Below are 18,174 nucleotides of genomic sequence, written 5' to 3' on the forward strand. Positions count from 1 at the left end.
CTTCCTCTTTCCTGCAATCCTACTCTCTTTATTCGAGTTTCATTCAATAAATTAGATCTCGCTCGGCTCTTCCAAGTTCCAATCGATTTCCCCAGAGTGTGAAAGAACTGGATTGAATCCGTTTTCGCATCTCCCCATCCCTTTTATCACTTCCTTCCAAATTCGATCAGTTTGCGAGGCATGGAAGGATAGAGATCGGAGGAGGACATGCCGAGCGTGGCGGTGAAGCTGTACAGCGTTTTCTTCAAGCTGGTCCTGAAACACCGCCTCCAGTCTCTTCTCCAGTCGTCATCTGTTCAGACCACCGAAAATAAACCAGATCCCTTTGGCATCACATGCCGCGCCGACGAATCGACCGCTCCGGCCAACCCCTCATTCTCCTCCGCCGACGGAGTGGCCACGAAGGACATACACATTGACCCGCTTTCCTCTCTCTCTATTAGGATCTTCCTCCCGTCTCCAAACTTTACGGTGCCTTCTGCGCCTGTGCAGAAGCAAGCGCAGAACGGCCAGGCGTATCAAGGGTACCGTCCGTCAATTAATGGCGTTAGGCGACAGAGTAAGGAAAATTCCAAAAAGCTTCCTGTGATTGTGCAGTTTCACGGCGGAGGCTTCGTCATGGGAAGTAATATCTCCTCAGCTAATGATTTCTTCTGCAGAAGGATTGCAAAGGTATCCTTCTGTTATTTGCTTGAAACTTTTTTTTTATTTTTTTATTTAAACTCATTCTTGTTTAATAATTAAATGCAGAAATAGAGGGGGAAATGATTGACTGGAGGTTTGATAGGGCATGTGATCATGGTGTGTTTTGCTCAAATTGAAACTGAAATTGCAAAAGAGGAAATTTTATCTTTGTTTGCAAATTTTAAACTGATTGAAGAAAATATGCATAGAAGAAATATACAAAATAATTATAGTATTGGTATCAAATATCTTGGGGAAATATTTTTCTAAGTAGGAGCTAATATAATTGATAGCTGAATATTACTGGGTCACTCCTTGCTCAAATAGAAATCTGATGCCCACATTTAATTAGTAGTAAATATTTTTTTATCCTATATTTTAGTTAAGGTAGGTTGGATAATCTGGTATGTTTGTGGAAGCAAGAACTGAAAACCAAACAGAACTGAATTTACAGAAAAATAATCAGAACCATATCATTTTGGAAAAAGTCGGTTCTGTTTGGATTTAGAACTAAAATAACAGAATGGCACAATTATATTCACTCAACTTATTATAAGTTATTCTAGAATGAAAGAAAAGAGTACTTAAGTTTGTTTTATGTAGGTGTGTGATGCAATGGTGATAGCGGTAGGTTATAGGTTAGCACCAGAGAGCCGGTACCCAGCAGCATTTGATGATGGGCTGAAGGTGTTGAGGTGGCTGGGGAAGCAATCAAATCTAGCCAGCATTGCTTCCACCAATGGACTTGGCAGTGGTGGTGGTGCCGAGGGCAGGATCTTTAATGGTAACGATACTTTTGGGTCTGCCTCTGTTGAACCCTGGCTTGCTGCCCATGCTGATCTTTCCAGGTTTTTCTCTCTCTTTCTTTTCTTTTTACTCTTATTGATTTGCTTGTTTATGTTCCTTTTCTTTTATAATAAACCTCAACATAAAATGACACATGTTAAGTAGTTTCTTTGCAAAACCGACACGTGTTATGGATGCCTCTGTGGCTTTGTTGAACCTGTACACATTTAAATCCATGTCTTTACTTGTCTTCATTTTGGACATAAATGTTGTTCCAATCAGAGCACCGGCATATTTTGGGTATAACAAATCGTCTTCCTACTCAACACAAGTGTCGAGCAAATGCATGGATATATCTGGGTGGTCTTTGTGGTTTTGCATTTGTTACAACGATCCTTCAGTGTTTTTGCAGAAACATACATGGAATTTGTTATTTTACTGGGTACGATCTATTTTGAGGTTTCTTAGGGATAAACATATGCATGAATCAGGTTAGTCATAAAGTACATATTCGGGTTGCTTTGTTTGCAACATTTGACAATTTTTTGCAGACATGTATTACAAGCGAGCAGTAATTAATAATTACTAGGTTGTCGTGAGATTCCTCTCTTTTTGTTTTCCTTATTGTTTCCATCTTTTAATTATAGCAATTGTTTGTCATTGGAACAGATGTGTCCTCCTGGGTGCAAGTTGTGGCGCAAATGTGGCAAACCATGTGGCTTGCAGAGCAGTCGAGTCAGGAAAGCAATTCGAACCTGTGAAGGTGGTGGCACAAGTTCTTATGTACCCCTTTTTCATAGGTAGCGTGCCAACACACTCTGAAATAAGATTGGCAAATTCATACTTCTATGACAAGGCCATGTCACTACTCTCATGGAAGCTATTCTTACCCGAGAAAGAGTTCGACCTGGACCACTCTGCTGCCAATCCATTAGTACCGGGCCGGGGCCCGCCTCTCAAACATATGCCACCAACCCTAACTGTCGTGGCAGAGCATGATTGGATGAGAGACCGCGCAATTGCCTATTCAGAAGAGTTGCGCAAGGTGAATGTTGATGCTCCCGTGCTTGATTACAAAGACACAGTTCATGAATTTGCATCTCTTGACATGCTCCTTAGGACGCCACAGGCTCAAGCATGCGCTGAGGATATTGCCATTTGGGTCAAGAAGTACATTTCCATTCGGGGCCATGAGCTTTCCTATTAGGATCGAAGAGCGTCGGGGTTTTTAGTTTACGTATGAGACTCGAGTTATACTGTACTTATTTCTGTGCGTAATGTAGAAATGATAGGTTTACGGGTGGTGCTTTCTGCCCCTTTGTCTCATTCTTTCATTCCTTTTGTTTTCTTTTATGTTAATTATAAAGTTGGAACCCCTTTTTGTGTTAATAATATTGCTTTGTGGGAATCATAAAAAGTTTGTCCTGTCTACCACTGGTCTGATTTAGTTCATAACATGATAGTGGTACCAGGAGATTATTTTAAGTTCCTTTTTCTATATTTTGTTGTGTTAGTCACAAGTAAGATTGCTGGATTTTACTTTCGAAAAACAAATTTTAGTTGTATCTACGTGAGCGGGTTTTATATATATATTTTTAGCCCTGTTTTCTTAGAAGCTAGTTCCTAATCTTGATTTTTGCTTTATCATGTATCCTCAGCGATTATATTGCACTGTAACTGATATCCAGTTTGGATACTTGTTTATCAATAAAATGATATGCCTACGGGCTTTGGTTGCAAAAAAAAAAATAATAATAATAAGAGTTGGCCATCTGTAGAGAGCAATCTGCAATTCTGCATTACGCGTGTGAGCGAAATTTCCAAGGAATGGCGAGGCAGTATATTTTTTCTTAATTACACAGCTGGATCGGAATAAAAGGAAAATAAACGTGATAAACGGGCGATCTATCATGGCCTACCACATTCTATTGCGCCATTTTCCTGTAGCGATAGGATTCACACAAAACAAGCTCGTGGTGGTTGGTGGATAGGGGTGCAAACGGGTCGGATATTACCCGTCCGAATCCGGATCCGTATTCGAATTTTTGCGGATTCGGATATTCGGATACGGATAGTTGCGGATTCGGATACGGATACAGGTTGAGTTTCGGAATCGGATACAGATACGGATAATTATCCGTATCCGGATATTTTAATTTTTCGGATATCCGATAATAATCCCACCTCTCGGATCCGACATCTTTCTCTTCTAATTTCATTTCCTGTTTTGCACGTCGCACCCGTTCGACTTCTGGAAAGTATCTATTGAAAAGGGTTTTAAAAGACTTACATGGAGAGTATCTATTGAAGTACCAAAGTAGTGTACAACAAGTAGCTCATGTTGGCGGGGATTCTGTTCCCGGTGGTGACTCGGGGGATGGTGATGATGATGGAGAAAGTGAGTTCAATCAATTTATGTTAGAGAGAAGTCAACCATGGAGTATCAAACCGAATTTTTTATTAATAGAAATAAAATAAATTAAATATTTAAAAAGAATACTACTTTTGAGTTTTTTCGAAAACTAAGTAGACCGGGTTCTGTAAACCTGTCCCACCGGACGGGTCCAATTGACCCGTCCCGGTTAATCGGATTAGCCGTTAACTAACATCACGGAAAAAAAAAAAAAAAAAAAAATTTCCCGGACGGGTTTAAGCATCCCGTCCCGAGTCTGTAAAACAAAAACAAAAAATAAAATAAAATAAAATCTGGACGGGTTAAGTAACCCCGTCCAGAATTTGAAAGATTATATTTATATTATATTATATTATTATATTATATTATATTATATTATTATATTATATTATATTATTATATTATATTATATTATGATTTTATATATATTATATTTTTTTTGTTTTTTATATTATATTATTATATTAATATACTTATATATATATATATTATATTATGAATAGAACTAGTTTAGTTGTGCTTAAGTTTACCAAAGTGTTTGGTGAGCTTAACTCCAAAACTTATTAAATCGGTTTCAAATGACGAATCCAAACCGTTAGAACCTGCCTATCTTGCGAGTGATGCATCTACATGTGAAAATTTTAAACGTTCAAATTAATTTAGTATAAAGTCAAGCGGTAAGAAAACGTTCAAAAAATAAATGCACTAAAATTAATTTATTAATCTTTTAATCTTGACCGATTGACTTTATACTAAATTAATTTGAAAGTTTAAAATTTTCACATGTAGATGCATCACTCGCAAGATAGGCAGGTTCTAACTGTTTGGATTCGTCATTTGAAAACGATTTAATAAGTTTTGGAGTTAAGCTCACCAAACACTTTGGTGAACTTAAGCACAACTAAACTAGTTCTATTCATAATATAATATATATATATATAAGTATATTAATATAATAATATAATATAAAAACAAAAAAAATATAATATATATAAAATCATAATATAATATAATATAAGAGTATGGCTAACGCGCTTCCTCTAGCATATGGACCGAAATGCTTCCGGTGGAAATTTGAAATTTCAAAATCCAAAAAGTCGATCTGAACCGTTCATCTCCTTCTCCATATTAATATCTATTTGGAGACCAAATTTTACATTTTTTTGAATTTTTTTACTATTTATTAAGCCACTTTGAAAATCGCTGATCCAACGGTGGCTTACCAAACAGTAAAAATCAGAAGCTACCGTTGGATCAGCGATTTTCAAAATGGCTTAATAAATAGTAAAAAATTTCAGAAAAATGTAAAATTTGGTCTCCAAGCAGATATTAATATGGAGAAGAAGATGAACGGTTCAGATCGACTTTTTGGATTTTGAAATTTCAAATTTCCACCGGAAGCATTTCGGCCCATATGCTAGAGGAAGCGCGTTAGCCATACTCTATAATATAATATAATATAATATAATAATATAATATAATATAATAATATAATATAATATAATAATACAATATAATATAATATAATATAATATAATAATATAATATAATATAAATATAATCTTTCAAATTCTGGACGGGTTACTTAACCCGTCCAGATTTTTTTTTTTTTTTTTTTTTTTTTTTAACAGACTCGGGACGGGATGCTTAAACCCGTCCGGGAATTTTTTTTTTTCTGTGATGTTAGTTAACGGCTAATCCGATTAACCGGGACGGGTCAATTGGACCCGTCCGGTGGGACGGGTTTACAGAACCTGGTCTACTTAGTTTTCGAAAAAACTCAAAAGTAGTGTTCTTTTTAAATATTTAATTTATTTTATTTCTATTAATAAAAAATTCGGGAGTATCAAATCTGACCTAGATCAGTACACAGAGAGACGTGCTACTTCGTGCCCTCCAGGTCAAGATTTTGATGTGCTTGGTTGGTGGAAAACAGAAGGTCAAGAATATCCATTTCTGTCTAAAGTTGCTCAAGATGTGCTGGCTGTACCGGTCTCGACGGTTGCTTCAGAGTCGGCTTTCAGCACCGGTGGTCGTGTCATTAATGCTTATAGAAGCAAGCTAGACTCAGAAGCTGTTGAAGCGTTAGTGTGCGTACAAGACTGGGTCAGAGGTGATAAAAAAGGTATTGTTTTCTTAATTATATCATTTTTCTATTAACTTGATAAAAATGCCTTAAATTCAAAACTAAAATCATATATAGTAATGTTGAGGCTCCACTGTTGTTCTGTCGAGACTTTATTATTTTTCTATTTTTCTAACTTAGTTTATTGTTGTTCTGTTGAGGCTCTAGTAACTAAGTGCAGAAAAACTGATAGCACACTCATGTTTGTGCTATGCATATCCTAACTGATAATACACTTAGATGTGAGCTTGGGTACCACTATAATGTAATTATTTTATTTCTTTAGGTTACTGGTAAACTGATACGTACGTGGGTTGGGACATGCTTATTTCATACATGAAATATGTTGTTTTGTTTTACTTTTATACTTGGATAGATGCTTAGAGCTAAAATAAGTATCTTTGTTCTGTAAAAAATGTACTTCAATTTCTTTGGATTACTTTTACACTTTCTGAATTCAGTTTCTTAATTCATATGTTATAGGTATTAAGTTCATGTTATTTGGATAAGAGACACCAATATGGATTCTTAATTTTAAAAATTATATATTAATTTCAGGTCGTGCAGCATCAGTTTTTGATTTTATTGAGGAAACAGAAGAAGATGGATCTTGCTTTGAAGATGGTGATAGTGATTGATGTGTTAAGAGAATATCTTTTATTTTAGAATTATATATGTTTAGCAAGAATATCTTTTGTGTTGGTATATTTTGATTAAAATTATGGTTATGTTGGTGAATTTTAGTTAACTAGATATATATTTTGTAATAGCGTAACAAGTTAATTAGACATATTTTAAATTAGAAATCCGAATTATATCCGTATCCATATTTGTATCCGAAAATATCCGATCCGTATCCGTATCCAATTAATATCCAATCCGTATCCGTATCCGATTAATATCCGATCCGTATCCGTATCCGAAAAAAAATACGGATACGGATATGGGTTGAGCACTATCCGATCCGTATCCGACCCGTTTGCACCCCTATTGGTGGATCAATTTTTAGGTAGACAAGCTCGGTCCCCTCTCGCTTGCAATTCTTTTTTTCTTTTAGAAACAAAAAAATAACAAATTGTCAGAAAACATATTGATTTTTATTTTCCTCCGAATATAACAAAAACAGAGACAGTGTTCAGTTCAAATCGGATATAAATCGGATAGTGGTAAAACTATATATGTATTTGTTTTTATTTTTCAAATACGGATTATATATTAGACATATACAAATACAGATCGTATATCCGTAGATATATACAATTTTTTTTTTATATTAATATAGATTAGAGTGAGTCTATGGTACTATGCATATTACTATTTGGCACCGTGCTACAGTTCTATATTCGAGTTTTCAAATACTAACGGTCGATCCGAACCGTTCATCTTGTTCTCCATATTAATGTGTTTGGAGACCAAATTTTACATTTTTTGAAAATTTTTTACTATTTTTTTAGATTTATTGAAAATCACTGTTTTTGGATGGTCCAGAATTTTCAGATCAAGTGATTTTCTAAATATCTAAAAAAAATAGTAAAAAAATTTAAAAAAATGTAAAATTTGGTCTCCAAACACATATTAATATGGAGAACAAGATGAACGGTTCGGATCGACCGTTAGAATTTGAAAACTCGAATATAGAGCCGTAGCACAGTAACAACCTGTGATATGCATAGTACCATAGACTCACTCTATAGATTAATCTATATAGTATATATCTACTATTCAGATACGAATAATTAAAATTTAAAATTATATCCATATTTGTATTTGTATCTGCATGTATATTTAGATATAAGATATCTAATCTTTGGATCCAAATCCAGATACGAACGGATAATCCCCACTCCATTTGCCCGATTTTTTTATTTATAGGAAAATAAATAAATTAATATCGAAATAGGAGTAGGATTTTGTAAAATTTTGAAATATAGGAAGAACGTGATAGTTTATCACGTCCAGCGCTGGACGTTATAAACTATCACGTCCAGAATTAACCTTAACTCTCCGCACTTGCACTTAGTAATTAACTAAAAAAAAATACTGAACGTGATTGTTAATCACGTCCAAAAAATGCATTGGTTTTCCTCCAATTTGAATTTCCATGCATAGTGGCTGGACGTGATACTCTATCAGGTCCAATAATTATTTTTTTAATTAATTAATAAGTGCTGTGTTTATGGTTTAGATTAGCTAGATGTGATAAACCATTACGTTGTTCCTATATTTTGAGATTTCACGACATCCTACCTCTATTTTGATATTTATTTATTTTTTCTATTAATAAAAAAATCAGTCCATTTGCACCCCTACATGGAATGATCAAAACTTTGATTCAGTCCCCCTTTCACAACGTCAACCCACCTTGTTCTTCGCAGCAGATTTGAATCAAGGGTGACCAAACCAAAGTTTCGATCAACCATGTTTGGACCGGAGAGGGAGCGCAGTACCTGTGTGGTCTAGTATGGGGCACTATGAAAAGGCAAGGGGAACGGGAACCAAATTTTCAGTCACCTCATATCTGAACAGAAATTTTGATTCGGTCCTTGTTATTTTTTGAGAGAAAAAAAAAACGATCAATCTGTTTACAGATCCATTTTCCTAGTATTATCTGCAATTGTATGCAGTAGTGCAATACTAAATGAATCTAGGTTTATATCTACCAGTTCTCGAGAGACGAGAGGAATCACCTTGACCAAAACCTGCCTGAATCAAAAGATCCAAAAGAGTAGCTTGGTCGATCAAGTATAGTCTGAAAACAAAATGTACGGTCTACAGGTCCCAGATAAATGCACAACTTTGGAGGGAAGGTGAACCACAATCTTGCAATGTCAAACATAAACATCCCATTGTTGTTTAAACAAAGACACCATTAGTTGAAAATTATGGCTTCATTGATTAGGAAGCCAGATCCTGCAATCCTAAACCTAAAATCTCTAACAAATGAAACGAAGGAACCAAAATCAGACGGAACTTCTGCTCTTGCTCTCAATAAAAGGTTTAATAGAGGGCTCCTGTCCAAGGTACTCTGAAATTATTTCTAGGGTATCTTTAGTACTTCCTGGAGCCAATACCTGCAATGCCACTTCTATTATTCCATATGATTTACACATCCTAATGCATGCCTAAACATTGTGTTTAGGTGCGGTGGTCTTTGGTGGTCGGGATGTTTGAGGTGACAAAGTTTGTTGGCCAAGTCTGGACAGTGGCAGCTAATTCTTCTAGTGATTTAGTTTTGTAAAAAAAAGCACATGTTATCCAAACACTAACTTATCATAATAATCCTTTCAGAATAAGATATATCAATGCATAACCATGCCAAACAAAGAAAATATCATAATTTCCTGCAAAAATGAGAAATATCTACTGCACCTGCTTTAGCATTTGCTCCATAGTCCATTTAACATTTATTAGAGTGACAAATCTAATTTGGCTAATTTTGAAAAAGTGGGAAAGATAACTCCCAATTTATCAAATTTTCAGTACACAAGAAATTTCTCATTTTGCAGGGGCATGTAAGCTATCTTGACATTCTTTACGCACAGACTGACGTGCTTACCTTGTCACCTTTTCTTTATTTTTGCTTCTTTAGGTTTTATTAATTAATTGTTATTATTCAATTATTCAATTAATGACATACCTTCTTCCTAAATTGCAATCCAGCATGATGATTTAACAAGTCATCTTCAAATTTTGATGCAAAAATATTGGCTGCTAAGACCTAAACAATGAAGCAAAAGATATTTGCATCATTTTTTGAAACAAGACTTGCTACAAATATATCAATGAAGGATTACGTATCAAAATTGGTGGATCTAGCAAAAAGAAGGTTTGTTTATTCTGGCAATAAGTACTGCAACAAATCCATACCTGACTCCATATGTAACTGTAACAAACTGATTCATAGCCAACAGCTAGTCTTGGGAAGCACGAGGCAGGGTTTGTGTCTTCTAATAAAGGTATCCCCATCATCACCTAAAATAAAAAAATAAACACAGGTCTTTAACTTTGTATTTACCAAAATTAAAACAGGCGAGGCTTTACCTTTGGATGCATATCATTCACCAGCTCTATTATGTCAACATCCTCCCTTGAGTGTACTGTCTGGTCAAGAAGGCCTGTTAACAGAAACAGACAACTGCTAAACTAAGTTGCATTATATATATTTAAAAAAAAAACTTGTCTAAGATATGCAGGGTGATAAAGGTGGATCTGACCCTGATCCAACCAGAGAACCAAGGGCCACCGACTAGAAACCAACACAGCCGAATCTAAATCAACTGGCAACAAGACCACATGCAACAAATCAACTGGCAACAAAACCACATGCAATCAGGTGTGAAGTTGAGCCAACCTGACCTGACCTAAAATTAAGCAACCTTTAGCCAGACTGTCCTGAAATCTTTCCCGAAATCCCAACTTGAACCATACCGATAAAAGTTAGCCAATCTGATCCGTTAAGAAACAATGTATCAGAAATTTCAGGACAATAACCTTAAACCATAACACCCCAGATCATTTGCCATCCCTCTTGATCTGGCGTAAAACTGTATTAAATGCTGTTTCAATAGAGAAAGATGCAAAAAATGTGCAAACAAATCCATTGCCTAACAAGTTACTTTGGAGGAATAGAACATCAAAATCACTCAAAAACTTACAAAGAAGAATTTCTTGTTTAATCTTCAAGCCAGAAAACATATCTCGCCTTATTTTCAGAGATTTGCACATTTCACTTGTGATAGATTTTGTAATGTCCTACAATAATAAGATGAAAAAGAGAAATGCCAATAAAAGAAATATTGAAAGCAAACATGTTACTTTAGGCTCATTGTTTTTTTACATTTCTTACCAAAGCTGCATACATAGTTGTGCAATTTATGATTTAACATTAATAGCTCTTCTGGTTATATGAGATTTTACTTATAATAAGGGTTTCTCAAAATGATAAACTTACCTGATGGAATCCAGACAACATTTTCAAAGAGACACTCTCATAACACCTAGAGAATGTAAATGCATGTTCCAGTAAGAGATTCAATTTTGTGAAATGGAACTAGAAAAACGTAACAGGCATACCAATTTTCAAGAAGAAGACCAGGAACTTCCACAAAATCACCATCTGAGCAAAGCCCCGAAAACTTAGAAAAGGTGGCAATGTTACATATGTGATGTACCTATCAAATTTAACTAGATGCTCATGTGCTTTTCAAGAATAAAATGGAATTCAACAAGAGAGCTCAATTAGAAAAAATAAAAAATGACTAATATAACTTAAAGCAACCAAGCTTGTTGGATACTAAAAATTGTCAGGTTCAAAACCAGCATGTACCAGCCAAAGTTGTACACATACTGAGTAGACTACTGATCTTGAATCCTCCCTAAATGGGTCCTGGACAGGTTCTTTTGGTGTTAATTGCAAGATTCAGGGTAATTAGGATCTTTGATAGTCATATATTCTAATTCTAACTAAAATTCTAATTTGGTAACCCTTTTCCTCATCTTTGATAGTCATATATTGACTGAAGTTTGATAATTCTAAGGGCCTGACGACAGCATAATCCTCAATATAAGGTATTATAAAACAAAGAAAATTTAACTTACCACATGGCTAAACTCATGAAAGAGGGTGACAACCTCGGTGAATCTTAGTAGAGCTGTATTTCCATCCTTTTCATTAGGACACTGTGATAATAATAGTGCAACTGCAACCTAGCCAGGAAATTAGAAAACTAAGTCCTTGACCAGAACCACATGGAAAATTGTTTGAAAATGTATACTGGTTAATAAAAAAAATGATTAATTGGGTTCTCGTTTTTTTATCTTGAAGTTCCAAGATTCCCATTTTGGTCACTTAAGCATGCAAAATTGATACCTTCTTGGACCCTAACTTTTGTCATTAGATAAAAGAAAAATCAAAATCCTTGTCAACACTCACCCAGATCATTAATTTCTCAAAGACAAACAACAAGCCTAAATAATACAAATTGGATTTCAAGTGACAAAAATTGGAACTTCAAACAGAATAGGAGATGATTGATATTTTGGTCACTCGTGTATATTTGGTCCAGTATGCAGTATAAAGTCAATTAAGCTGGCTGTGTGTCATCATCTGATGCAGTACAGATATGCAGAACTGATAAGTCACTAAATAAGTAAGGGACATTTTTTGATGTAGGTCAGATTCATTTCATAAATAAAAGAAGTGCAAAATAATTGTGTCCCATGTGATGTTTTTTGTTAAACAAGTATTAAAAGGATAAAGCAGTGGATCTTGTTACATTAATCTATATATGCATTTGTGAATCACTAACCAGCAACAGAGACACATTTTCCTTTTTAATTTTATAGTTTAAAATGAGAATACTACCTTCCTTGTACCATCTGAAGTTGAACAGCCATTTTGGAGAGGCACAACACAGGTGTGGGCATATTTGCCTTCCCTGTTTATCGAATAAAGTAAAATCAAATAACTAAAATCAGAGGGAAAAAACAGCTAATAAAGAAAAAAAGACTGCTAACCTGGAAAATATATCAAGATAAAAGTAACCCAAGAGTTCACTAGCAGTACCATCATGAACAGAGAACAGCTGAACAGTGTCATGCCAGACCTCAGCATCTGTTATTTGTTCGAATCTAAGGCCTGAACTCATCACATAAGAACACTAGTGATGTTAGATATATCAATTAAATTGAAAATATTACCAGTATATACAAGACATGCTGGTCACAACTGGACCTAACAGAACAGCACCACGACTTCAGGCTTTAGGGTTATCAGGTCATGAAAATAAGGGCATTGGCTCAGGAATGAGTTCTAGGTATTTATTAAGAGTTTTACAAAAGGCCAGCTGGTTGGATTAGATAGTTGAAAATGTTAAATTCAACAACAACTATTGAAGTCAGAAATCAGCTGCTGTTTGAAGAAATCAAATAAACCATGCACCAAAACTAACGTGGCAATGGACAGGTTGAGATTCAGTCATGCCAGCAATGTCTTATGTAAAAAAAGAATCAGAATCAGAGTCAGCTCAGACACCAGATCACCGATAAACTATTGGATTGTGGGGCTAATCCAATGGCATGGCATTTTTAAGTTGTCAAATAGATTAGTTTTAATAAGAAACTGAATATTTAAGCTTTTATTACTTCTGAATGAGAGATATTGGCCTAATCAGGAGTCTACAATTAATCTTACAAGAGGTATTGACAACCTTGATCAGGAAAGGCCAGCAATTGCCATCAATTGCCCAAAACCATAAACTTAAGGAATATAACTTCCCAGCAATTGCTTATATAAAGAATCTTTTAAGAAAAGTTTCTACCAAAAAGATCCTGGTATATCTTCAAGATTCCTGATAAAACAATATTGACAGGGAAATAATGCTTGACTTCTCCAAAATCAAAATCAAAAGCAAGGTGTTCTTCTTCAGCCCTCTTCATGTAATACGGCAAATCTTGCATGCCAAGCGGGACGTCACCCTCTTCCTTTCTCTAGCTTTAGAAAAAGAACATAATAATAAGGGAGGAGAGAGAGAAATTGAAGAATTTAAATATTTCTAGTTCTCGTCTTTAACCTTCAGATCTTTGAGCAGATTGAGCTCTCTCTCTGCGAGCTCAGTAAGATTGGATGAGACCTCTTCCAAAAATTGGAATACCTGATATTGTTCATAAAGCATATATGACCTATAGATACCTGATAGTGTTAACAAACTGGCAATGAACTTGAGTGTTTTCCAAAGTCTTGATTGTACAAAAATCAAGCATGCTAATTTAGATTTGACACCCATGTTGCAAGGACTGCTTTATGGAAAATTTGATAGACAAATATAAACTCAATTTTTATCTATTTAAACTATAACTTTACAGATGGATGGTACATGCAAATAAGCTGAAGAATACAGGGGCAAGTAGCAATTATAGCAAACCACAAACCCTAGTATACTTGGTAATTCTTGGAAAACAAAAAACAAAGGAAATGCGCCCTTGACTAGAAACTCCAAGAAAACATTTACATTTGCCAGTGACCTTGCAATTCTTAATTAGGAGTGGCATAAGCCAAACAAGAAATAAGCATGAACCTTTGCCGATGACCTTGCCATTCTCAACTCTGTGGCAAAATCTGCATAGTTTGGGTACCCAAGTAACTGTGCAAACTTAATGCGCAACTGTACCTGCAATGAGATTATTACAAAGTATGGTTGATAAGTGATAAGATTAGATAGTTATGAAGTGAACCGGGCAGCATCAAGTTCATTAAACAATTACCATTTTTTTTAAGATGTGAAGGTTTTCTTTCCCACCTCTCTGTCCATAAGCAGTAGCGATCAACTTCCTAGTAGACCCAACCTTGAAGAACAAACCAAAATCATGATAGTTGGTAAAAAAAAAAACTGCATCCTGGTACCCAGATCCTAATTTCTGAAAAACTAAATTAATATATAAGACATTAACAAGGACAAAAAGGCTTGATTCCCATTATAACCATCTCCAATAAATCTATTAGATACTCAAGTGACTAGCACCTACTGATCAATGAAAGGTCACCAAGGTACAAATTACAATAAGTTGACTATTTGCATTTGAGAAAAAGCAGCATTCATTTTCAGGCATAAATGTACAAGTATCATCCTTGCACCTTGCAATGCTCGAGTATTGGTGTAACATGATAATTTGTCAAGAGAATCTTCCTTTTGCCATCTATGTTTTCCAAGTCCTGAAAAATATACGAATTGAGAATCTCAAAGACCCATAATAGCAATAAATGGGATTCCCATAGTAGCATTACATAAAAGTAACATGTTCCTTGTTGAAACCCTTTACTAATTATGTACAACCATTCTTTGTTTTTCTCCTTGCCTTCGTTCTTTTTGTGTGCATGTGTGATCTCTTCAAATATTTTTTTTGAAGTACACTTGAAATAATTATTACAAGGATTAAGGAAATTTTTAACTATCCCCAAACACACCCTCTTGGGAATAAACCCTTATTAAGGCATCCAAAAATAATGTTTTCCTAGAAAAAAAATGAGAACAGGGTAATATAATTTTCTTCAAAAAGTTCAACCCTCTACATTTTTAGGTACCCAAGGCAAGGGGAAATGCAAAGCTCAGAAATTATCTCGGCTTGGATAGAGATGTGGATGTGTTTTAAAGCCAACCTTGATGAATTCATGGGGCATGCCTGCCAACTCTTGCTCACTTAAGAGCAGGTATTTAGGACCACTGCTGAGATTTTCAATGTATCTGAGACTTAGCTCATCAAGTTGAGATTTTATCCTCTCCATTTCAATTCTCTTGCTCGGTGAAAGTCTTGTACCATGCCGCTCCATTTCTTTAACCTGTCACTGAACATTGATGAATTTATCGGGAAGAAAATTTTCAAGAAAAAATTAAAGCCAAAAGTAAATCATTAGTGCTCCTTTGTTAATCACTTTTAAGAATACTAGCACTGATAGTAGCCTAATATACACAATAATAATTGTAAAATAAAGATCAAATTCAGCATATAAAATTTGATTCCTCGGCTCAGGATAATCAGTATCATGCTACAAAGCTTTCAATGCTGATTAGATTATATGTGTTGAATCATTACATCTTCTACAAATAATCAATGTCTATCATCTACTTGCTTTTGCCCAATAACAGTGAGAAGCCAGTGAAAGTAAAGAGATATTCCATACCATATTCTGGATGTATCGTTTTGCTGCTAGTTTTATCCTTCCCCCCTTATCTAGTAATGTCTTAATGACTCGATAAACATCCTCGCGCTTTCTGATACCTTGCAAGATACATTAAGCACTTATAACACAAATGCATCACAATTTATGTGAAGGAACTGAAGGTATAACCTGATAAGCTTTCCTGTTTGAGTTAAGTCACACCTAAACAGCTAAACCCGATCCAATGCAATTTTAGATTGGACTAAAGAAAGTAAATAAGGTTTTGTGCAATCGAGTAGTCAAAGGAAGAGAAGTATACATATTGTCCTAATTGTCAATGACAGATAATAACAATTCAGTTTGTTTAATTGCTTCATGGCATAAACCCTTGATTGTATTTCGCAATACCCATTTTTCCCATTTTCATTTTAATTAAGATATCAGAATAAAGAAAAATTCTTAGACCCTCTATTTTCCATATTTGCCAAATTAATTGAAATCAAGATTTCTATGAATTATGGAACAATTTGAAATAGATTTCTCTAATTGCAACCCCAAAACACACTGATATTTTTAATTGTGCCACTTCATGTCTACAATAGAGAAACTTGATAGGAAGAAATGAAGAATGCACCTGGACAGCAGAAAGTGGGCATCTAACCGCTTCTCAGCTTCCAAACTGGCATTTCTAGCTTCAACTGATGCAGATACCATCCATTGAAAAACACATGATTGAATTAAAGGAAACTGTTGCGCTTCCAAGTCAGCCAAAGGAGACACCACATTATCGTAGCAAACCTACACAACACAACCTTCCAAAATAAGACCCTTCTCAAAGTAATTTCCCTTAAACTCATGACTGTACCTTTTCAAGGGGAATTGAGGCCACGCGATCATAAGTTTCCTTTGATTTTGCAATGATACAATCAGCCAATTTGGAGATCTCTGACGCAGAAAGGTCGACTAGCACACTTGAGCCAGGTAGGCCTGCCACCGAATTCGGATTAAGAAATGCTAATTAAAGTATATGTACCGAAAGTAAGAACTAACTTTACGTGATAGTTGAAGTACCTTTCTTCTTAGTGTTCTTCCGGTGGGTATTAATGGCGGAGAGGAGAAGATTTAGTCCAACGGCTACAAGCGCCGCTGCTCCAGTAAAAGCAAGGATTCTCCTCTCTTTCTTCTCCTTGGGCATTTCTTCCTACTGTTCTTTTTCCTTGTTTTTTTTTTTGGTCGGGAGAAGAGAAAGAGACGGGAAGAGGGAGGGGTGGGTGGCGATGGCGGATTTGTAAAGGAAATCCGAGAGGGACGCTGCGCAACGGCTGTGATTGGCTGGGGAACTTTTCGACGGTCACTGTCGCATTTGTAGGATTTTATTTGGGATTAGGAATTGACGGAGCGGGAGAAATTTCATCAGCGCGCCCAAACATTTGGAATTCGTATCACCTAAGGTAACAGACTATTTATATTTAGATCCACACCGTTAAATTGGAATGAACGCGAATATTAAACGGTGTGGATCTAAATATAAATAGTCTGTTAAATTTCACCTCGGCCCGGAATCGGATAGGGGACCGTACAAATCTAAACAGAAGTATTCTGTTACCTTAGAGGAAATGGATTCAAACATTTGTCCACTGTGATCCTGGCCTCTTTTGGTCGTGCAGGTAATCACGTGACTGGACTTGGAGAGTTAAGACCCTACAACTCGGGTCAGTGTTCTCTGTTCCAGATTTTTTTTTTTTTTTTTTTTGAGGGGTTTCCAGATTATCTAACACCGTATATATAATCCGATTTTTTATTAATAAAATATCGAAAAAGGATATAGGTTTTGGTTTTTGTCGAAAAATAAGTAGAACGGGTCCGCTTATCCCGTCCCAACGGACGGTACTATTTTCCCGTCCGGATTACATCCCCTAATTACCGACTCTTAACCTCAGTGCTAAAAAAAAAAAAAAAAAACAGCCGGACGGTACAAGCAGACCCATCCGGGGTAAGTAAAAAAAAAAAAAAAGCCGGACGATGTACTCAAACTCGTCCGGGGTAAGTAAAAGAAAAAAGAAAAAAAGAAAAATCTGGACGGGTGTACTCAAACCCGTCCGGAGTTTAAAAAAAATGCGGACGAGACGGGTTTATGTATACCGTCCAGATGCCCTACTTACACAACAAGCGAAGAAGCAGCTTCAGACAGACAGAAGGCAAAGAAAGCTCATCCGAAAGCAGAGACAGAAGGCTCAGACAGACAGAGATAGAGGTGACTGTTGTCGATAGCGAAGTCAGATTTCAAACAGGTAACTCCTTAATTATATTTTTTGTTGTGTCATTTAGTAACTATTGTAGAATAATTTAATTAATACCAATCGTATTCATTAGTTACAAATATATTTCAATAGATAAATTTTGTAGGATATCACTAAAATGTTATCAAATTTAATTTGTTTTTACGTAGTTATTGAACTTTATATTTGTTCAATTAAATGATTTTGTTATTTTCTGCTGTATCATTTAGTA

At 35.4% G+C, this 18,174-nt stretch overlaps 2 protein-coding genes across 3 annotated transcripts; one reads left to right on the forward strand and one right to left on the reverse strand.

Moving 5' to 3' along the window:
- LOC144564247 (putative carboxylesterase 16) lies at positions 1–2,887 on the forward strand. Its single transcript, XM_078313829.1, has 3 exons — positions 1–672; positions 1,288–1,532; positions 2,140–2,887. The coding sequence occupies exons 1-3, from the start codon at positions 208–210 to the stop codon at positions 2,675–2,677; spliced, it is 1,248 nt and encodes a 415-aa protein (XP_078169955.1). The 5' UTR covers positions 1–207; the 3' UTR covers positions 2,678–2,887.
- Positions 2,888–8,630: 5,743 nt separating this feature from the next.
- On the reverse strand, positions 8,631–17,012 carry LOC144564249 (Zincin-like metalloproteases family protein). 2 transcript variants are annotated; one of them, XM_078313830.1, is made up of 20 exons: positions 16,735–17,012; positions 16,529–16,650; positions 16,298–16,461; positions 15,685–15,775; positions 15,163–15,342; positions 14,641–14,718; positions 14,271–14,351; positions 14,084–14,176; positions 13,580–13,660; positions 13,328–13,496; positions 12,525–12,645; positions 12,373–12,445; positions 11,607–11,714; positions 11,082–11,179; positions 10,960–11,005; positions 10,664–10,760; positions 10,050–10,123; positions 9,876–9,980; positions 9,646–9,726; positions 8,631–9,079 (listed from the first exon to the last, which is right to left on the reverse strand). In XM_078313830.1, exons 1-20 carry the CDS (start codon positions 16,856–16,858, stop codon positions 8,969–8,971), a joined length of 2,097 nt encoding a protein of 698 aa, XP_078169956.1. In that variant the 5' UTR covers positions 16,859–17,012; the 3' UTR covers positions 8,631–8,968. The 2 variants fall into 2 exon arrangements, with proteins under 2 accessions (XP_078169956.1, XP_078169957.1); XM_078313831.1 differs by having other exon boundaries at positions 15,685–15,782.
- Between the last annotated feature and the right edge of the window lie 1,162 nt (positions 17,013–18,174).

Source organism: Carex rostrata, chromosome 13 (genome assembly GCF_964058835.1).
Source record: "Carex rostrata chromosome 13, lpCarRost1.2, whole genome shotgun sequence".
Lineage (NCBI taxonomy): Eukaryota > Viridiplantae > Streptophyta > Magnoliopsida > Poales > Cyperaceae > Carex > Carex rostrata.